This window comes from Physella acuta, unplaced genomic scaffold (assembly GCF_028476545.2).
Source record: "Physella acuta isolate Inbredline_101_S28 unplaced genomic scaffold, ASM2847654v3 ptg000203l, whole genome shotgun sequence".
Taxonomy (NCBI): Eukaryota; Metazoa; Mollusca; class Gastropoda; family Physidae; genus Physella; species Physella acuta.
In genome coordinates this window covers 1-19,511 of record NW_026731722.1, presented here as the reverse complement: position 1 = coordinate 19,511, position 19,511 = coordinate 1, and the positions used below count along the sequence as shown (strand labels likewise).

Sequence of the window (19,511 nt, the reverse complement as noted above, 5' to 3'; positions counted from 1 at the left end):
TAATGTGATTAGCACTATGGCCAGCTGCTTACTTTCCCTAACCTAAGTTAGGTACCTATCAGAGCTGGATGTTCTACTTACTTGAACCCAGATTTGAACTCGAGAATTCCAGGTTAGCAGTCTAGCGCTCTATCGCTAGGCCATGGAGTCCCATGAAAAAACATAAAAGTGAAGTTGTCCTGCCTTACATAACATACTGTGTGGTCAGTACAACAATGTTAAGCTATTTTTGATTTCTCTAGAAAATCCCAGGATGCTCAACTGACCCATGTGACAGAACCAAACTGAACACTTGCTAGTTAGCTACATCTTATCTACCAATGGACTATTGTCTCTAGCAATGACCCTACCCACAAACTTACTACAAAAGTTTGTAGTTAAATAGTGTTTATTAGATACTGCCACATGTTGACCCCCCTATCTTTGTGCATGGTTTACTGTAGATGAGTAAAAAAGCACAGCACTTGCAAATTTTTCAGCAAGCACATTAAAATTTTAATTTATGACAATCAAATCAACATAAAAAAAAAACAAGAAATTACCTTCTTATGCTCATCAATGACCGTGCGAAACTCTTTCTCATATCTAGACTTAATGTTCATAAACTCATCCTCACGTATTTTATATTCTTTGGTTTTAATTTCCAAATTTCTTTGAATGTCTGACGCTTGTTTCTGTAGAGCTGACCTTTCAACCTCCAAATCTTTAATCCTTTTCTCCAGTTCGGATGTTTTTTCATTTTCTTTATCCACTTTACTTTCATCATTCCCTGCTATATCTGTCCCTAACAGGTCAGTCTGGACATCCACACTTACTTTAGAAATAACTTTCTCAGACAATAATTTAGAAGCACTAGCGACAGCATCCTGTGTTGAGGTTGTATCTTTCACTGTCTTGTTTTTGACACGTTCACTTTCAGGATTTTCTAGCACACCTGACACGACGACATCACTGATGTGTTTGTCATTTTTTCTGTTTTTGACCTGTTCATGTTCAGAACTTTCAAGAATAACTGGCTCAAGTGCATCACTGATGTGTTTGTCATTTTTTCTGTTTTTGACCTGTTCATGTTCAGAACTTTCAAGAATAACTGGCTCAAGTGCATCACTGATGTGTTTGTCATTTTTTCTGTTTTTGACCTGTTCATGTTCAGAACTTTCAAGAATAACTGGCTCAAGTGCATCACTGATGTGTTTGTCATTTTTTCTGTTTTTGACCTGTTCATGTTCAGAACTTTCAAGAATAACTGGCTCAAGTGCATCACTGATGTGTTTGTCATTTTTCCTGTTTCTGACCTGTTCATGTTCAGAACTTTTAAGAATAACTGGCTCAGGTGTATCACTGATGTGTTTTTCACTTTTCTCATGAGCTCTATGCCTTCTTCTATGTACAGTGTCTCTGTCTCCCTCACTTCCACTCACTGTCCTGTGCGATCTTGATCTTTTGTGATCTTGAGAAGACCCTCCATCTTTACTCACAAGATCTAAATGCTTAAGATCATCATCTGCATGTTTTTTATCCATCCTCTGCCTCCTCCTCTCCTCTTTGCCTCCCTCTCTCCCCTGTCCCTTTCCACTCACAGTTGCCACATCATTATCCCCATCCCTCCCGGCAATGGACTCATCCTCATCTTCTACTTCCAGTTTTTCCTCATCTACTTTCTGTTTTCCTTTCTCCTTTTTCTCCTCTGCTTTGACCTGTTGCCTTTTCTCACTTTCCTTGTACATGAGAACCTGCTGTAGCTCAAAGTCTTTCTGCTTGATAAGTTCTTCCTTAAATCTGGCCAACTGAAAATGTAAAATAGAAATACATGTGTACAAACTGGCTGGTAATGTTTCCCTTTCAGACCTAATGATCAAAAGGAAGATGAAGTTGAGGTCACAATTTTCTTGACCTCTGTATATGAAGGGATGGTGAGGTCAGGTAACGTGAGTACCCATCAGAGCTGAGTAGACAAGGACATCCTAAAATCATACGTCTGGATTGAGACCTGAACCTGAGACCTTCAGGCTAGCAGCCATGTGCTCTACCACTAGACCATGGCATCACTCACGTAAATTGGCTGGACTTAATCTTAAACATTGGCAAATTTACATTACTTGAATCTAGTGTGTAATTTTTAGATATGTCATTTCTTGCTTACAGTAAACTTTTCCTTCTTTCATAATTTCTATGACAATTTTTACAGTGCATTAACACTGGTTTCAGTTTAAATAGAGGACAGCTGTCTCACGTAAATATCAGAAATATTTTTAAAAGGTAGGGATCTTATGCTGAGGAATATTAAAAGTGATAACCTATGATCTGCCTGATCTGAAAACAGAGCAACGTACTTTAAATGTATTCACATTTATGGCCCTATTCTAAAACAAGTTTTACTAATAAAACAATCTACAACCTAACATGAAAAAAGTACAGTAACCACAACCAAAACACCAACCTCTTTTTTCCTATCTTCCTCCCATCGGTTCTGTAACGAGACCATCTCCAGCTTCCTGTCATTCTCAAAAGCCTCCCTCAGTTTTCTGATCTCTTCCACCCTCTCCTCCTGCAGGTGACGAATCTTATTCTTCTCTAGCTCGAGCTCGCTTTTTATCCTCGAGTATTTTCTCCTGTACTCATCATCCGCTCGGCCTGTACTGCGGTGTCTGCGCTCTCTGAAACCTAAATGTAGAGCAAACATGCATACATCAGTACACATAACTATAGTTTAGTTAAATGTTTATGTAGTATGGTTTAAGAAACAACAGATCAGGTGACACCAGATGCTGATTGAGTGTTATGTATATACATTCTGGTTTTTGGAGTATATAGGCATTTTTTTATGTTACCACAAGACTTATTATATCATGCTAGATTTAAAGATGTATACAATATTTTCAAGAAGTTGTTAAATTAAGTTGGAAAGCATATTTTCTATTTACAATTAATTACATGTGTTTGTATTATATGGTGGTTGTACTGGATTATTTATTAATAATAAATTCAGTACAATGTGAAACAAAAAGATTTATTATTGTTGACATGCAATGCTAATCAAGCATAGAAAACCTTTCAAATATGTCTACTGTAATTACATGATTAAATTTGTAAATAACCGCAGCAAAGGCTTTCAGACAGCTGAACAACCTCAGCAAATTTAGTTATAGCTGAAACCACCTCAACAAGAGCTGTCAAACAACTGAAACCACGTCAACAAGAGCTGTCAAACAACTCACCTTCAGAGCGAGCACTGACACTGATGACACTGGCAGGACTTGATGCTCTACTGATGTCATTGATGTTAAACTCTAGCTGCTCCAGAGCATCGTCAACAAAACTGTTGCGGCTGCTGTAGCTGCCAGACAGCCTTCGTGTGTACAGTGGCGAGAACTCCATAGTAGAGGCACTATCCATATATATATATATATATATATATATATATATACATATATATATATATATATATTTATATATATATATATATATATATATATATATATATATATATATATATATATATATATATATAGGCCTATATAATACTATATATGTATGTCTGTATTTATATATATATATATTATATATATTAAAAATATATAAAATTCTCTCCTCAACAATGGCTTACCATTATTAAATCATGGATGTTTCAAATGTCACTGAGTACTGTTATTATAGTTACCAGCATATGCGGGTACCTGCAAAAAATAATTTTAAAAATATGAATATTTAGGCCTATTGTGTTTTCAACTGTCTTTTTATTCAAGTACTCCAGAGTGACTCATTCTCTTTTGTGGACTTCTTACACTTAATCTTGCTACTACTAGATCTAGATCTAATTTGATCTTAGTAATTGGCATCTTAAGTTAATAAAGTTATGATTACTATTATTATATATTAACCCTTTATCTACTGACGGTACTTATAAGTACCACTTTAATTAAGCGCCTGTATTATTTTTAATTTAAGACGAATTTTAAAAATTATTGATGTAATTGATAGTATTATCTCCCTTGAGTCACAGGTAGGTGGAGGGAACAATGTTTTTTGAAAATTACGGGTGTGGCGCCATTTTCAATCTCTACCTGTATTGGTAGTTCACAATTGTTCTGTACATATCTCACATGTGTTCCTGATTTCCCTTTGTTTTACCTTATTCTTCACGTTTTCAACACCGAATATTTTTTATTGGCATCTTCAATAGTCAGGCAAATACATTTCACTTCTAGTTATACAATTTTCATCAAATTGTCTTTGTAATAGATTGATGTTTACAAGTGGACTTATAAGTACCGTCAGGGCACACGGACATTTTTTTTAGGATTTCTTGGAAATGGCTGATTTTCAATTTGGAGTGACATAAATATTATTTTGACAATTAATTATCGAAATGTACTTAAAAATATATATTTATGCATTTATAAGAAGGTTAGCATAGGGTTTTCCTCAGAAATATTGTAATTAATTGCAGATTTCTAGTAGTAAAAGAATAACAAGAATAAAGGTGGCAGTTGCAGGCTCGTTTACTAGGTTTAGTATTCGTTATTTGTATACCAAAGTCTAGTTCTAGAAGTAAGATTTGTAAGTTATATTTGTTGCAAAAAACTGTCTTGCATACAATAGCTAGCGTGTACGTAATGTATATATGTATACATGTAGACTAGTAATAGTCCATACATCTGCATGTAGTATAGATCATTTTGTAATTTTGAATCAGTAAACACAAAACAGTAGGCCACTACGGCTATCCTGAACACATTGAGCTTACTTCTATTTATGAACTTTACACTGTAGTGTAGACTTGTCATAACATTCTAGTAGGCTACAATTATACTAGTATTACTAGTAGTATTGTTTTGAATGACTAGGATTTTGTTTTCAAAATATTTGTTTATGCGGCTCATTGTAATGGCTATTGGAAGCCTCCAGCAAAAGTAGGTTCAGTCCGGCAACTGTTGCCACACCAGAAAGACGACAGACAAGAATGTCTCAGGAACGAGGAATGAGGGAGCATGACATGTCGGCACCTTTTGCTGTGTTTGAGTGAGGTCTAAGATGTGTTCCGAAGGAAAATCCAGTAAAAATCGTACTCTAAATATACTTTTGTGCTGTGTTTATGAGTGAAAATTACAAAAAAATTATTGTTATAATGATTGTCATGTTATTATTTAATAAGTTGTATCGTTTTTTCCTGTTTTGTAAATTTTTTAATTTTTGGAAAAAATGTCCTACATTCCTGACGGTACTTATAAGTACCAATACATGTTTGGGCCCTTAAAAATTTATGAAACAAAATTTCCTTCGACGTATGCTTTAAATGTGCCAAAAGCAATCTGATAACACATTGTTTAAGAAAAAATGTCATTCGGAACATAATTCCGTAAATAAAGGGTTAATATATTTCTACTTAAGAATTCAGAAGTTTTAAGATTCTAAAATAGGATTAGATCTAGATATCTATTAATAAAACAAATTAAGTTGCTTATATTAGGCCTTAGTTTGGCTTATTAAATTTTTATTAAATTTATACAATTTTTAGCCTTAGTCAACATACAACAAACCCATACCTGCATTACAATTACATAGATCTACTACATAATTACATAATAATACATAAAATTAAAAAAATTATGATTAAATTAAATATTATTTCATACAATAATTCTTTTAAACTATGTAGGCCTATAATTTAACATCAAAGTAAGATTAAATTAGGCCAAATATTATTAGGGTCTATAAATCCTACATAATAATTTAAAATAATTATAAAACTAAAAAATTAGGCCAAATAAAAGTAAAAAGATTCCTGGCACATCGATTGTAGTTGGCCTCCGTAGTCCACTGATACGTCTGATAGTCTGATACTTATTCTATCATTCAGTAACAAACAGAAAATAAAATAGATCTAGATTCTAGATCTAGATCTATATCGCTAACGATAGGTTAATTCAATCACATTTCTAATTAAAATGCCTTACGGAGTTTTAACATGTATGTTTTCATATTTGTAAGAACGTATAGCTTAATTACACAAAATAAATAAATCGAAAGTGACTCCGGCTGGTTTGTTTAGTTTTGTCTTTCCATGTTTTTGTTTTCTTAGCCGAGCTTTTCATCGGTAGCGCTTTTAGGAGTATTTTTGTCACGTGATCGCTATAGGTTCCGATAAATATGAGGTCCTGCTGACTAAATCCACTGATTTATTTTTAATAAAAATCGTTGCAAACTAAAAAAAATATGTAAACAAAATATATAAATACATTATTTTTGGGATTTAGTTTAGTAAAATTTATTGAACTTATCAGCAATCGAAAATATTAATATTTTAAAAGTCATCAAGCACCTTACAGAGCCCCAACCGACCGGTAGAAAAAATACATGTCAAAACGGATCCAAACATTTTCTGGCATTTTATCAATGTCTTAACGGTGCCAGAAATGGTGTTAGTGTTAAGGAGGGGTGTCTTAAGTGTGCTACACGTTCAACTTAATAAAGAAAAATATCCGTACCTTTCTCATTCACAGATAGTTTAGCATTGAGATACAAAAGTGTTATTCGCGTTTTGTAGCAGACGACAAACTTTATAACTGCTAATAACAATAAGGGGGTATGATTGTTGGTTGTTGTAAATATCTGAGATAGACTAGCTATAGATTAACGTCAATATAGATTCTAAATCTATGACAAAAGGCTTATTTAGTATTTAGTCTCTAAAATCTTGAGACTGGCTCTAAAAGTAAAACACGATAGCGAGTTAAAGTAGATCGAGCAAATAAGAAAATGGACAACTGGAAATATTTCCGAAATATGTCTAGTTTAGCTATTTTGTTTAGCTCTCTAGCAAAATTCATCTCCGATGAAAACGCAAGAGCATTGTATTTTTATAATAATTATATATTGAATTAGTCATCACAGTTAATTTAGGAACCACTATATTTTCAATAACAAAAAAGAGGTAACGGGATAAAGGACTCGCTCGATCAGTTGTGTACAGTGTTTCTTTCAGACATTTTTCTCGGGGGGGGGGGGGGCACTTGAAATTTTCGGGGGGGGGGGGGGGCGGTAGACCTTCTTCGGGGGGGCGGACACTGCTAAAAGTATATATATTCTATATAAATTATATAAATTTCATTTCGTTCGGGGGGTGGGGGCGATTTTAAAAAATTCGGGGGGAAGAAACTCTGGTTGTGTAGGCTTACGGACATATTTTCACACACGAGAGCCAACAACGGACGTTTAGGGGCAGATAATTATTGTTAAGAGTTAAAGATGGTAGTATTTGGTAACCTAACCAACTGATCAGATTTTGAAGAAACTAGGCCCCCTATTTTACATTTCTAGTCGTATGGGGTGTCCACTTAATTTAGAACGGACGGACTTGAAAGAATAAATTTGATAGGCCAACTAAAGATTCAAGATCTAATTGTTTTTAAAACCTTAAAAATTTCTGTTTTAATTTTTTTTTTATTTCTTGTTAAACTAAAAATTTGAAGATAAAACAAATATAAAAACCTTTATAATATTTTTTTAAATACACTAAAAACTTATAGGAATATAAAACAAACTTTCTTTAGTTTCATTTTCTTATATTTAGTGCATTTAAAGTTCCACTCTTTTAAAGGTTGTTAATACTTAGCCTATATTGTTTAATTATTTTTAAGTTGTCGGCCTTTCAACTTCTATCACCTCATTGGGCACAGTTATCTAGTCTCCAATTTTTATACATGCTGTATTATAAAAAGTAGCGTTTGTGCAACATATTAATCGAGCGGGTGTCTTTTAAATAGGTTGTGTGGGGGGTGGAGGAGAGAGAAGAGAGATTCAATGGACCCTCATAATTTGGGTACTACTGACAATTAATGTGTATTTCTTATTTTATATACCTGTTACTATATGGCGCATGTCCGACCGGAAACTGAAAAGAGTCTTTTCCATTCAAAATGGCTGACTTCGATGATAATCGCGGATACAGTAGAAATCGCCCTAGGAGCGATTTTAATGGGTACACAAAAAATGTTGTTAATTTTAGATTTTAGAATGCAAGATATTTGTTTACTGTTCATTTGATTATCTAAAAGTAAATTTTGATCGAGATTTTTGCTCATCTGATAATTTTTTTGCATCGCATCTGGCGGTATTTCTTCCACTCGCGAGTTTTTAACTTTTTTTTAATGTTCTCATTGAATGCTTGCTAAGCTACAGTATCAACAAGCATGAGTACTGAGTTTTTTTTACACACCATCTAGATCTAGTAGACCCTGACTTAATGAAGCATTCTGTAAGCACATTTTCAAACCCAATGGTTTTTAAGTGTGATTATGACAAAATTTTATGTAGCCTAATAAAAATTAATTAGGCTAACACACTAACAGTAACAAATGTAAAATTTTAAGTTGGTTGGGGTGGGATAGACCTGTCCTAAAATTTTAAAATTTATATTTAGGCCTACATGCCTAGTTTTAATAATTTTGCAGCCTACTCCCCACTTCTTCTTTAGTTATTAGTAGTCTAGAACAGTTGGAAGTATGGAATCAATTGTGATTAGGGTTAAGTCTAATCTAGAATAAAATCATACTTATTAGTACGTAACCTATCAAACATATAGATCTAGGTTTAGATATCAACAAGCAACACCATCCCTTGTTAAGCTTTTTATATGCAGTGGCCATAGAGATGAATTGGATCTTGTTTAGATAAACCCTGCCACTAATGCAATCAGTGGACAGGCCAAAAGTTAATCCCCGCACCTGTAAACTAATTCTGTCTAGACATTTGAATATTTAAATGCACGCTATAAAAACAACTTCTTATCCACCTCTATGGTTAGAGTTAGGTTCAAAGTACCAAAATACAGACCTTTTCATGAAATTTATTAATAACATATCCCAATTTCACCCTCTTCAATAAAATTATAAATGCTCTAATTAATCTTATGTCAACACTAACCCTAACCAAAGCCCAATGTTGGGCATTCAATATCTTTTTTTATTTTATTTTGTGGGTGGTTGAGTTAACTCTTTGGAAGGGCTTATCAGGACAAGATCCAATACATTACCTCCACTTTGCATGTCCTCATTTCCAACTAGAGTGTGTTTTTCATACCAGTAACACATAAAGACATAATGGAATCTTCTTTAAAAAGCAGTGCCATTGTTACAGAAAGTAAACAAAATTTCAAATGCTCTAATTAATCTTAATTATGTCAACACTAACCTTAAATTAACCAAAGCCCAGTGTTGGACACTGGTAAAAGGTCTACTCCCCCATCATAAAAGTACCTCACTATTACCTATCCTTCAAAGTTACAGAAAAGATTGCATAACTAACTTGATAAATATTCCTCAGGGATGATGATGACAGGGGTGCCTACAATGACAGGGGCAGCTACGGTGGCGACAGGGGAAGTTATGGCAATGACAGAGGAAGTTATGGCAATGATCGTGGGTATGATCGCAGAGGAGGTAACTATGGAGGTCAAGACCGAGGTTATGGTGGAGGTCGAAGTTCTGGCAGAGGAGGCGGCAGTCCACAAATCCCCACAGAACCCCCTTTTACAATATTTATTGGCAACTTACCTCAAGGACTAGTTCAGAGTGACATTGAAAATATATTTAAAGATCTAAGTGTAAGTAAAATGCTTAATTTTTATTTTTTGAGTTAAAAATGTACCCAGAAATTGCTGAAATAATTTATGTGCCTAAAACTTAGGATCATGTTACATGCTTTAAAATTTTAGTTAAAATATTTCAGGGTTTCTCTTGTGGCTATTGTAAAATAATTCTTAAATTTTTGGTTTGCTTCTGTGGCGTGTAAAAATCACATGCTTGATTTTTTTTTAGGTCAAAAGCGTTCGTCTTGTAAGAGACCGTGAAACAGATAAATTTAAAGGTTAGTCTTTTTTTTTTTTCAAAAATATTAAAGGTTCTTTACGAAGAATTAGCTTTTAAAATGTTACTTTTTTTAATGAGATGCATTGTTTCTTGGCATAAAATAAGAAAATGTTCATTGCATTTAATTATAAATTTAATGAATATTAAATTTTGTTTAGGGCATCCAGGTTTGATAGGTACCCGATGAAAATTAGTGTAGTTGTCATAGTAAAAATACACAGACCCTTCATGCTTTTAAATTGAAATATATATTTTAACTTGCTCTGAATGTTAAGCTAGACTGATATTTATATTTTCACCCTGAATGGTTAGTACTTGAATTATTTTCTAAACAAGTTCTTGTCTTTATTCTCCAGGTTTTTGCTATGTAGAATTTGATGATGTTGAATCACTAACAGAAGCCCTAACCTATGATGGTGCTGTAAGTTTTCTTTTTATTATGCTGTTGGCCGTTATATTTATTTTAATGTCATTTTTATAATAGCTTACAGAAATTTACAGTTTAAAAAAAGTAATCGTGTTTATGGTAACAATTTGAGAGGTGACTTTTAATAAAGATCCATATTTTTTTTACAGTTATTTGAAGACAAAAACATAAGAGTCGATATTGCAGCTGGGAGACAAAAAGATCGGAATCAAGGGTTTAATAGGGGGCGTGGTGGTGACCGCGGAGGTATGTATTTACGATTTCTTTGCTGTTAGTCATTTAAATATACATAAGTTTAATCTTTTTTTTCTACTCTAGCTTAAAAAACATCACCATAAAAAAGTATTTTAAATAAAATTATTGAAATTTTAGGACATGTATTTTGCTTTGTAAGTCACCTACTGGTAAATAGCATTAAAGCAAGGTTTATTATAAAACTTTTTTCATTACCTGCAGGTCGAGGTGGTGGCAGAGGAGGTTCCTGGCAGGGTAAAGATGGTGATTCAAGAGGTTACGGTTCTCCACGGGGAGGCACTGACAGAGGTGGCGACCGAGGGGGCTTCAGAGGTGGCCGAGGAGGTAGTGGTTATGGAAATTACAGTGATAGAGGTGCAAGCTATGATCGTGGCTATGGGGGAAACAGAGGAAGCACAGATAGAGATTTTGGCACTAGAAGACGGCAGGATAGTGGCAGTGGTGCAGAATTTAGAGAAGCATCCCCAGGTTAGTTCTGTTAGAGCCAAACATTACCAGTATATGATCACTTAATTACACTGGTTATGTTTGCTGTTTATTTTATCCAATGCAGCTATTCCACTGTTACCCAACCCTTACAGCTCTGAGCTATATGCTCTGCGTTCCTATCACATTATATTTTATAATCTGCTCCCTTTTGTTCAGAGATTATTTTGCAATGTTAACTAATCTCATATTGATTAGATTTAGAAAAATCACAAAATTAATGTTTTAATAGCAGTAATTGACCACAAAAAATGTTTCAGTGAAAAACTTTATCTCAGACATAGTAGATGTTAGGTACCAAATATTTTTACCTAGATTCAAAACTATTTAGTTATTACTATCACGAGCCAACCCGCGGAATATCATACGCCGCTATTTAGTTGTTGTTTTTTCTACTTTTCAGTTATTCATAATTTGTGAATTCGACACTACCAACGCTGCCACTGAAAATATTTCTTTAAAACACTATAAGTAGCTCGTTAAGGACGATACCCCCCCCCCCCCTCCTTCCCCCCCACCCTTCAGTTAAAGTAAACTCCACTTAGTTACCCCCCCCCCCTAAGTTTAAAATCATTTCAAACTAAATTATCTGCCCATAATAGTCGTCACTAAACCCAGATCTGTTTGTAAACATTTAGAGTGAACAACAGCTCACCAAACCATGTAGTGGTGGGGATGGTAGGGAGAGCGTTTGCAGCTCGTTTTCTAGCGTCTCCCAGAAGAGAATTATATATATAGATGCTCTTTTAACTCTTCTAGATTTTTTTAGTTTTTTTTTTTTTACAAAAATGCTACAATACCTATAAATTCTGGTTAGCTGATTTAACACTCTCTTAAACTTACATTACCGGCTCAAGCTATTGCTCATAAACCAGACAGGCTTGAACAGGGTTAAGTATCAAGCACAGTCTCATGACTTTTCTGTTAGGAATTGAGCGGTCTACTGCTAGATCATGCCATACCCTAATTCTGATTTACTAGAAAGCAACTCATGTAGGCTGAAGCTATTTTGTCAACTAATTCAAATAGGCACCAAAATTATCTGAGTAGTTGTAATTAAAAGGTTAATCACATTGACATGTCTTATTTTGAATAAACATTCTGTAGTGGAAGGTCAAACGCTTGATTTAGCTCCCCTGTTTGGGGGACAATAGAATTGAAAATAGGAAAATTATGCACTTGGGGCTGTAATTTTAAACGTTAATTTCTTGAATCAATGTATGCTCCCTTTATTTGAACTTATGTCATTAAATGTTATTTAAAATTTTAAATACATTTTTTTTTAATACCAATGTAATTTTAGTTCTCTGCAAGTAGTTGAATATTTAAAGCCTCAAAGTTAGCTTTTAGGCATTTGTGATTTTTATTTTTACAGTAGCCAAAAACTTTTGAGGTTACTTCAGTTCATCCAATTAGTATTTATGGCTAGACTGTATAGGAAAAGGTCAATGGTACCCACTTATGAACCCAATCTGTCTTAATAAGTGAACACAAACTTCACACAATTAATTTGATTCCAAACTGAAGTATTTTACAATCTTCTGCATAATATTTTTATCATTTACATGTTTTAGTTAGTGATACCTTACTCACATACCTTATGACTTGACATCATCTTCATCTACTTAAAGGATTAAAATTTTATGACCACACATACATGTCCTGTACAACAAAGGTTTAAACTTTGCTCTCCTCAAAGAAATAACAGTATTGGAGAGTTTATTTTGTATGCCTTGAATTACTAAACAGGACATTACATATTTTTTTAAACACTACCACAACAATTATTGAGATGAATTTCACCATACATTCCCTATACATCCTTTTGTGTTTTACAGATTCCTTAGCTCAGAGACCAAAGTTGAACTTAAAGCCACGTACTGTCAAAGACCCTCCTAATTTGCCTGTAGATACTGCTAGAAATGAGAGCATTTTCGGCAAAGGCCGTCCACGTGAGTTTCGACCAGATGATGATGTTGTTCCTCCAAAAGATCGTTCTCGAAACACCAGCGAAAGCAGTGCACATTAACAAATTTAGTTTGACTTCTACTTCTATCTTGTGTTCCCTGTGAGGTAGGTCATTACTTCTTCATTGATTACTTATTTTTTGTAGATTTAGTATGCTTTTAGTTAGGGATTAAAATTCATTTTTGTTTACATAAAACATGATGGATGTTATTTTTTAAAAAATATATGTCTTGAACTGAAAACCCATAAAAACCTATTAGCTCATTTTTGTTGGTCTATCTATATACTTTTTTGGATAGATTTGGAGACAGGTTGTCATATGGTTTCTTAAACTTCATTATAGTTTAGAAAGACTAATCATTAAATACTACTTTCCCCCTTTTTATTTGATACCATGTTCAGTCATGATTAAAAATCATTAAACTAGAAAGTAGCTGACTAAAGTTGTAGTCTTCTAGGTTTGCTCTATTATACACATAATGGAAGAAGAGTCTTAATTGGCAGTTGTCCTTTTCAAGTTTTTGTTGTGGTTTTTTCTTATTCTTTTAATGATAGAAAATAGTTTAGTACAACGGATGATTTAATGTTCCATTTAAGGTACAATACTTTGTTGAAACACATAATTTTATACTATATTAAAAGTGTAATGACTTATGCTCTGATATAGCCAGCATTTTGGACAAATAAACAAATAATTGCAAGTGTACAACAAACACTAAGACCGTTTTGTTAAAATCAGTTTAGTATTGTAATATAACATAATCCATGATATATTGATGAAATTACCACAAAAAGTTTTTTAAAAACAAGGATTTGTCTTTTTCTGAATACAATTTTACTATGGGCACTGTTTAAAAAATGTTGAAGTTGGTAACAGGTCATCCTGCTTAAATCTATAGATTTTATAGCATTTAAAATATATACTTTTTTATGTTTGGTTACCTGTAATTTTTATTTATAATTTCAGATTTTTCACCAAACGTAATCAAGCTACGATCTTGATGGCAACCAAATGAAAAGGCTTCAATGTGTGTTTCAGCATAGAGTTGTTTGACAAAAAAATGTTACTTTTTTCTTTTTACTTTATATCCCTGGATTTTAACTGAGTGTGTCTGCTAGGCATATGAGTGTGTATCAGACTACAGACAAGTGACTTTGTACAAATTGTATAGGGTTTCTTTACTTTGATGTTTGAATTAAGACTGTTTTAATTTGATCATTGGTTGGGGGAACGCTGTTTGAACACATTTTTCCATCAACTTCATAATAATGAATAATGTGCTTGGAAACTTTCATCCCCATTCATTGTAGGCAAAGAAAATGTTTCCATTTCTACGACAATGGTTATATTTTTTCTTCATTATAACTCCATCTTTCTTACATTAAATTGTTTAAACATTAGTTGATGATGTACATAAGATGTCATGGATCCTTGCAGCAATCCGCATGACATAGTTTTTGTTGTTTTCTTTTTAGTTTGGTTTTCTTTTATTACTTACATTAATAAAATGAACTTTTATTTGCAACATTAAAAACTTTTGATGACACGCCCACATGATTAAAAAAGTAACTGCCACATCTTTAATACAGACAGCTGTGATTGCAAAGAAAACACCTGTTTGTGTTTCTGCTGTGAATAATTCTGAAATAATATCATATGGTTTGTTTTTTTTGTTGTTGAAATAAAGTTTGAAAAAACAATTATCTTTTATCAATTAAATAATTTTTATTTTAAATGAAGTTGCTGTCTATTGATGTTACATAGCAACTATACTGTCACATGCGAGTTTTTATGAGCTCTAGCTTAAATGTTAAGGTTTGAAAATCTGAAGAAAAAATGTTTTAATCTCAATAGAAAAGTAACCAGTGTATTTTATTTGCCAAAAGCTAAGTCCATCACTTTATGCATGGTAATTACTGTACTGATAATTTGTGTAGTTGTTCGGCTACGCATATTTTTTTCAAATTTTTCCTTAAGAATTGGCTGCTGCTTATGTGGAAAATGATAGGAGTGTACAAAACTACGGGTTCCTAGAGCAAACTTTTCCATGGGACTGATCTATGACACAAGCTGTCTGGAAAAATCTTGGGCCTGTAGAGTTTGTAAATAGATCATGGTAAATATTGTTCATGATTCATTCTTGTCCTTAAGTCAATTTTGTTTTCTATGCTCACCAATGCTAAGTTAATTTAAATATCTACTTACTGTATTTTAACGCTGATGTTTCAAACGTTAATATTAAATATTACTTAGAAAATTTTTGTTTTTATGAAGAACGATATATAGTTAGATGATATATATATAGTTTACCTGTAATTATATTACAGTAATGTTTTGAATTTTAGTAAAAAAAAGTTAAATGGATATTTTATTTTTGAGCATCTGTTGTTGTTATTTTTTTTTACTATATGCAGATATATAGCTAGATGTTAGGTTATGTTATTAAGGTAATCACAGGTATTTAGAAAGAAAATTAACCCATTGAGGAGCTAGAAAAACGCATTATTGCATCTTAGTGTTTGTCTACTGAGATTAGCACAAGCCCAAATAAGGAACTTGAAAATTCTGTTACTTTTTAGAAAATTGTTTATGAGTTCATGGTGTTTATTTTAAAATCTTCTAGATCATAGAAACATGTATTGTGTATATTGCACTGATTTAGTGACCATGGATATGAAATAAAGTTTAACTATTTTCAAAACATTGTCCAATGTATTGAGAAAATTTGTTGCAAGTTTTTAATTTTCTATTAAAATTTTAAGACCTGAATATGTTGTCCTGAAACTACCTGTTTCTGATGAGAGGTTCTTGTTGAAGATAGTGTAGAGAAAAATGCTTAGTTTCCTGCTGCTGAAGTTAGTTTTGGTTGTGACCTACAAATTTTGTAACTAAAGTTCTCTCTCCATGAGAAATACAAATTTTGTAACTAAAGTTCTCTCTACATTAGAATAATAATTGGTAAAATCTATTGTCCAAGTAAACTTAACTTTTTGGTTGTTTATTTTTATTTTATAAGTTTATTTATTAATAGTTACACTATCACGATGCATAACTTTTTAAAAATTTCTTGTATGAAGTATTGTAAATAATTATTATATAGATTGTATAAATTGAAACAGTGGCTGATACTACTTTTGTTTTTACTTTTGTGTGGTTTTATATTCAAGAAAAACAAATTCTTGTCACAGGGAAATGAAGGAATAGAAGGCCTTTTACTTGTTTTTTAAACTGAGCCATAACAAAATCTAGGTTTTGATTTGTCTAAAAAATATTTTTGTTTTAGCTTTTGTAGTCTAGCTGCGTGGTAGTCAATTTTATTTTAGTTTCTTGTCATCTGTCAAATGCCATCATGAAGGGAAGTTTCATATCATGAGATGGTGAGGACTTAAATTTTCGTTGTAAATAAATACAACTATGAGACACCAGTTTCATACTAGTCTGAGTGTCTGCTTTGTTGGAGGATCAGACAGTACACAGTGCGTGGGAGTGGCTTCTGTGTCTGGAGGTTGTAAACTTTTTTTTTTTTTCCATGTCTCAGTGTGAAGCTGCATTGTCTCAGTCTGCATCACCCTTGCAACACTAGAACCAAGTCAAAATGTGCATGTAATTTTAACCATTGAAGCATTTTCATATTAAAAAATGGTGATATTTTGGCATTTTAAAAGAGTTTTTGTAAACTTTTATTTTTAAGTAATTTTCACTGTTATTCCTCAGGTTTTTATTAAAAATTTGCTGCTGAACCTGGATTCTAAATTCTAGCTTTACTTGAAAGTAAACCTTATGAGAATAGAATATTATTACGAGTTAGTTCCCTTTTATTCTCTCCCTTTAAATGATAGTTAGCCTGTCATTTTAATGAGAGGAATATCGTAGTTTAATTTGAAACAACCAAAAATAACGAACAGTATGACAGTGGTATGAATATAATTTAATGTCGCTATATTTTAAACACTCAAGCTACACAAAAATAAGCATGCAATACATAAGTTTAATATATAATACAGTTTCTGGCTAATAAGTAAAATTTTTGTGCGTTAAGTACAAGTGGTTGGTCCCATGAGGGACTATGTAAAAACAAACACAAAATTATTACAATACATAAAAGCAGTGTGGGATACTACATTCTCTGTGGGGGGCGCATTGTTCGCCAATACTTTTAATGAAAGGGGGGGGGGGGGGGAAATCCAGTTAAATGTGTATTGTTTTTAAGCAACAAGGTGTGTTAAGCTTGAATATTAATGGGAGAAACTTTTTAAAAAACATACAAATTTATTATTTTCAACGTGTTTTTTATGTAAGTATAAAATAACAGGCAAAATAGCGAAATAAAAATGTTCTAATTGGAATAGTTTCGTTGTTGTAACTGGACTATGTTTTCATTCCACAGCGTCACCGCCGTAGTTTCAACCTTGACCTCAATACAACTGCGTTGTTTTTAGTGAGCCAAGGTGGGGTGCGGGGAGGACTTATCAATTCGTTACTTATTGTTAGAATAATAATCCCCGTTGCGGCCTCTACCGTAGCCCATGTTTCGTACTCTAGGTCTGTATCTCGGCTGACCTCCGCCCATCCCATTATTTCCCATACCGTGGTGCCCTCGCCTCCGACCATATTGTGGTCTATACACGGGTCTAACCTGACTCGGATGAGCGTAGTATCCGCCCATGTATGGGTCGCCCATGTCATAGCCGCCCATGTCGTAGCCATTTTGGTTGGGGTTCACCATCCTCTCCATGTCGGGGTAGTCCATCTCGGACCCTGTCACGCTAGCCTCCTCCGTCTGGGTGGTTACTTGTAAAGGGCTCATTTCCGCGCCCTCAGGGTTTGAAGGCGTCACCCCCGCGCCCATCCCGTTTCCCATACCACGCCCCATCATGTGTCCTCCCCCATGTCCCATTCCACGCCCCATCATATGCCCTCTCCTATGACCCATTCCATGCCCCATCATGCGTCCTCCCCCATGTCCCATTCCATGTCCCATCATGTGTCCCCCATTTCCCATTCCACCTCCCATGCCTGGGCCCATTCCATGTCCCATCATGTGTCCTCCCCCATTTCCCATCCCATGTCCTCTTCCATTACCCATTACATGACCCATCCCATTCCCCCTTCCATTTCCGAAGCCCATTCCTTGACGTGAAACCATTCTTGAGAAATTTCCATTCATACGTCTGCGCATGCCCCGCCTACCCATCATGCCTCCACAACATGACATATTCATTTGTGAACCGTTTCCCATTAATGTGTCATTCAGTGTTCCATTCATATCCATCATATGCATATGGTGTCTGCCCATCATATGTCCATGGTGTGTTCCATTCATATCCATCATATGCATATGGTGTCTGCCCATCATATGTCCATGGTGTGTTCCATTCATGCCCATCATATTCATATGGTGTCTGCCCATCATGTGTCGTCCATTACGTGTTCCATTCATGCCCATCATATGCATATGGTGTCTGCCCATCATATGTCCATTCCGTGTTCCATTCATGCCCATCATATTCATATGGTGTCTGCCCATCATATGTCCTGCCGTGGTTGTTCCATTTTGGTCAGTTGGGTTGGCTTGGGTTGTGTCGACCTTCGCAGTAGACCCAAAGAAACGTTGAGCCTCCACACATAATGCTGTCATCACCAGAACAATAACTGGAATTCCAAAACAACATCAACAATAACAAATTTAGCATGGCATAAAATTGTTTATGTGAAGTAAACACCCATACATACAAAATTATTTCAGACTTTTTTTCTCCGAGGGGTGTGGGGGGCACATGGAATTTTCAGGGGACCGAGTCAATTTTCCGGGAGGGTGGCGGGGCGGACACTCGTAAAGTAGATATTTTCTATATAAATTCCATTTTGCTCGGGAGGGGGGTAAACTTTCTTCGACGGGAGGGGGGCGGGGGGTGGACGACGACTAGATGCATGGAAGACACTCTGTATATATATATATATATATATATATATATATATATATATATATATACATATATATACATCGTGGGCAACATTCCCAATAACCAGAAACAAACAACGCCCGCGCTCCACATACCCACACCACACACACACACACACACACAGAGATAGAAAAATAGATCAAATTGTCTACATCTAAAGGCAGCAAATTTATGTAGTTATGAAGTTTTCAAGCCTGTCTCAGAAATCTTAGCTACAGCAGCAAAAAAAAAAAAAAAAGGTTTTCGTTCATGCGTTTTGTTTGTTTTGTTTTTTATGCTGAAAATTTAACATTCGCGAATGTCGGTTAATGATGGCCGTTACACAATGACCCTGAAAAACTTCTTCACTGAGCAAGGCTTGGTAGTCGTTTTTCTCCCAGCTCACAAAATCCTCAAACAGATTCCTTGAAATCTACTCAACTATGAAGTGGGGTGGAATTTTTGTTGTTGTTTTATTTTGGGTAGGCGGGATTGGGAGGCGGGGGGGGGGGCATCTTAATTCATTTGCCAAGAAGTGAAACGGGTGTCACAAGCATAGGATC

At 34.3% G+C, this 19,511-nt stretch overlaps 4 protein-coding genes across 6 annotated transcripts in view; 1 reads left to right on the top strand and 3 right to left on the bottom strand.

The window, feature by feature from the left end:
- LOC131937198 (RIMS-binding protein 2-like) overlaps positions 1 to 1,042 on the bottom strand; it is a 205,907-nt gene extending 204,865 nt beyond the window's left edge. For all 3 annotated transcript variants that reach the window (XM_059294418.1, XM_059294421.1, XM_059294423.1), the window contains exon 1: positions 543 to 1,042. In XM_059294418.1, the coding sequence (XP_059150401.1) occupies positions 543 to 602 (60 nt within the window). In that variant the 5' untranslated portion in view covers positions 603 to 1,042. The remainder of the gene's footprint in view (positions 1 to 542) is intronic.
- Positions 622 to 6,519, bottom strand: LOC131937194 (RNA-binding protein 25-like). Its single transcript, XM_059294408.1, has 6 exons — positions 6,489 to 6,519; positions 3,608 to 3,677; positions 3,219 to 3,388; positions 2,441 to 2,664; positions 688 to 1,787; positions 622 to 628 (listed from the first exon to the last, which is right to left on the bottom strand). The coding sequence occupies exons 3-6, from the start codon at positions 3,376 to 3,378 to the stop codon at positions 622 to 624; spliced, it is 1,491 nt and encodes a 496-aa protein (XP_059150391.1). The 5' UTR covers positions 3,379 to 3,388; positions 3,608 to 3,677; positions 6,489 to 6,519.
- Positions 6,520 to 7,909: 1,390 nt separating this feature from the next.
- Positions 7,910 to 16,132, top strand: LOC131937197 (eukaryotic translation initiation factor 4H). Its single transcript, XM_059294417.1, has 8 exons — positions 7,910 to 7,981; positions 9,325 to 9,604; positions 9,819 to 9,867; positions 10,226 to 10,290; positions 10,446 to 10,542; positions 10,753 to 11,019; positions 12,876 to 13,110; positions 13,973 to 16,132. Exons 1-7 carry the CDS (start codon positions 7,920 to 7,922, stop codon positions 13,064 to 13,066), a joined length of 1,011 nt encoding a protein of 336 aa, XP_059150400.1. The 5' UTR covers positions 7,910 to 7,919; the 3' UTR covers positions 13,067 to 13,110; positions 13,973 to 16,132.
- Positions 16,133 to 17,483: 1,351 nt separating this feature from the next.
- LOC131937201 (uncharacterized) lies at positions 17,484 to 18,152 on the bottom strand. Its single transcript, XM_059294428.1, has one exon. It carries the CDS (start codon positions 18,150 to 18,152, stop codon positions 17,484 to 17,486), a length of 669 nt encoding a protein of 222 aa, XP_059150411.1.
- Between the last annotated feature and the right edge of the window lie 1,359 nt (positions 18,153 to 19,511).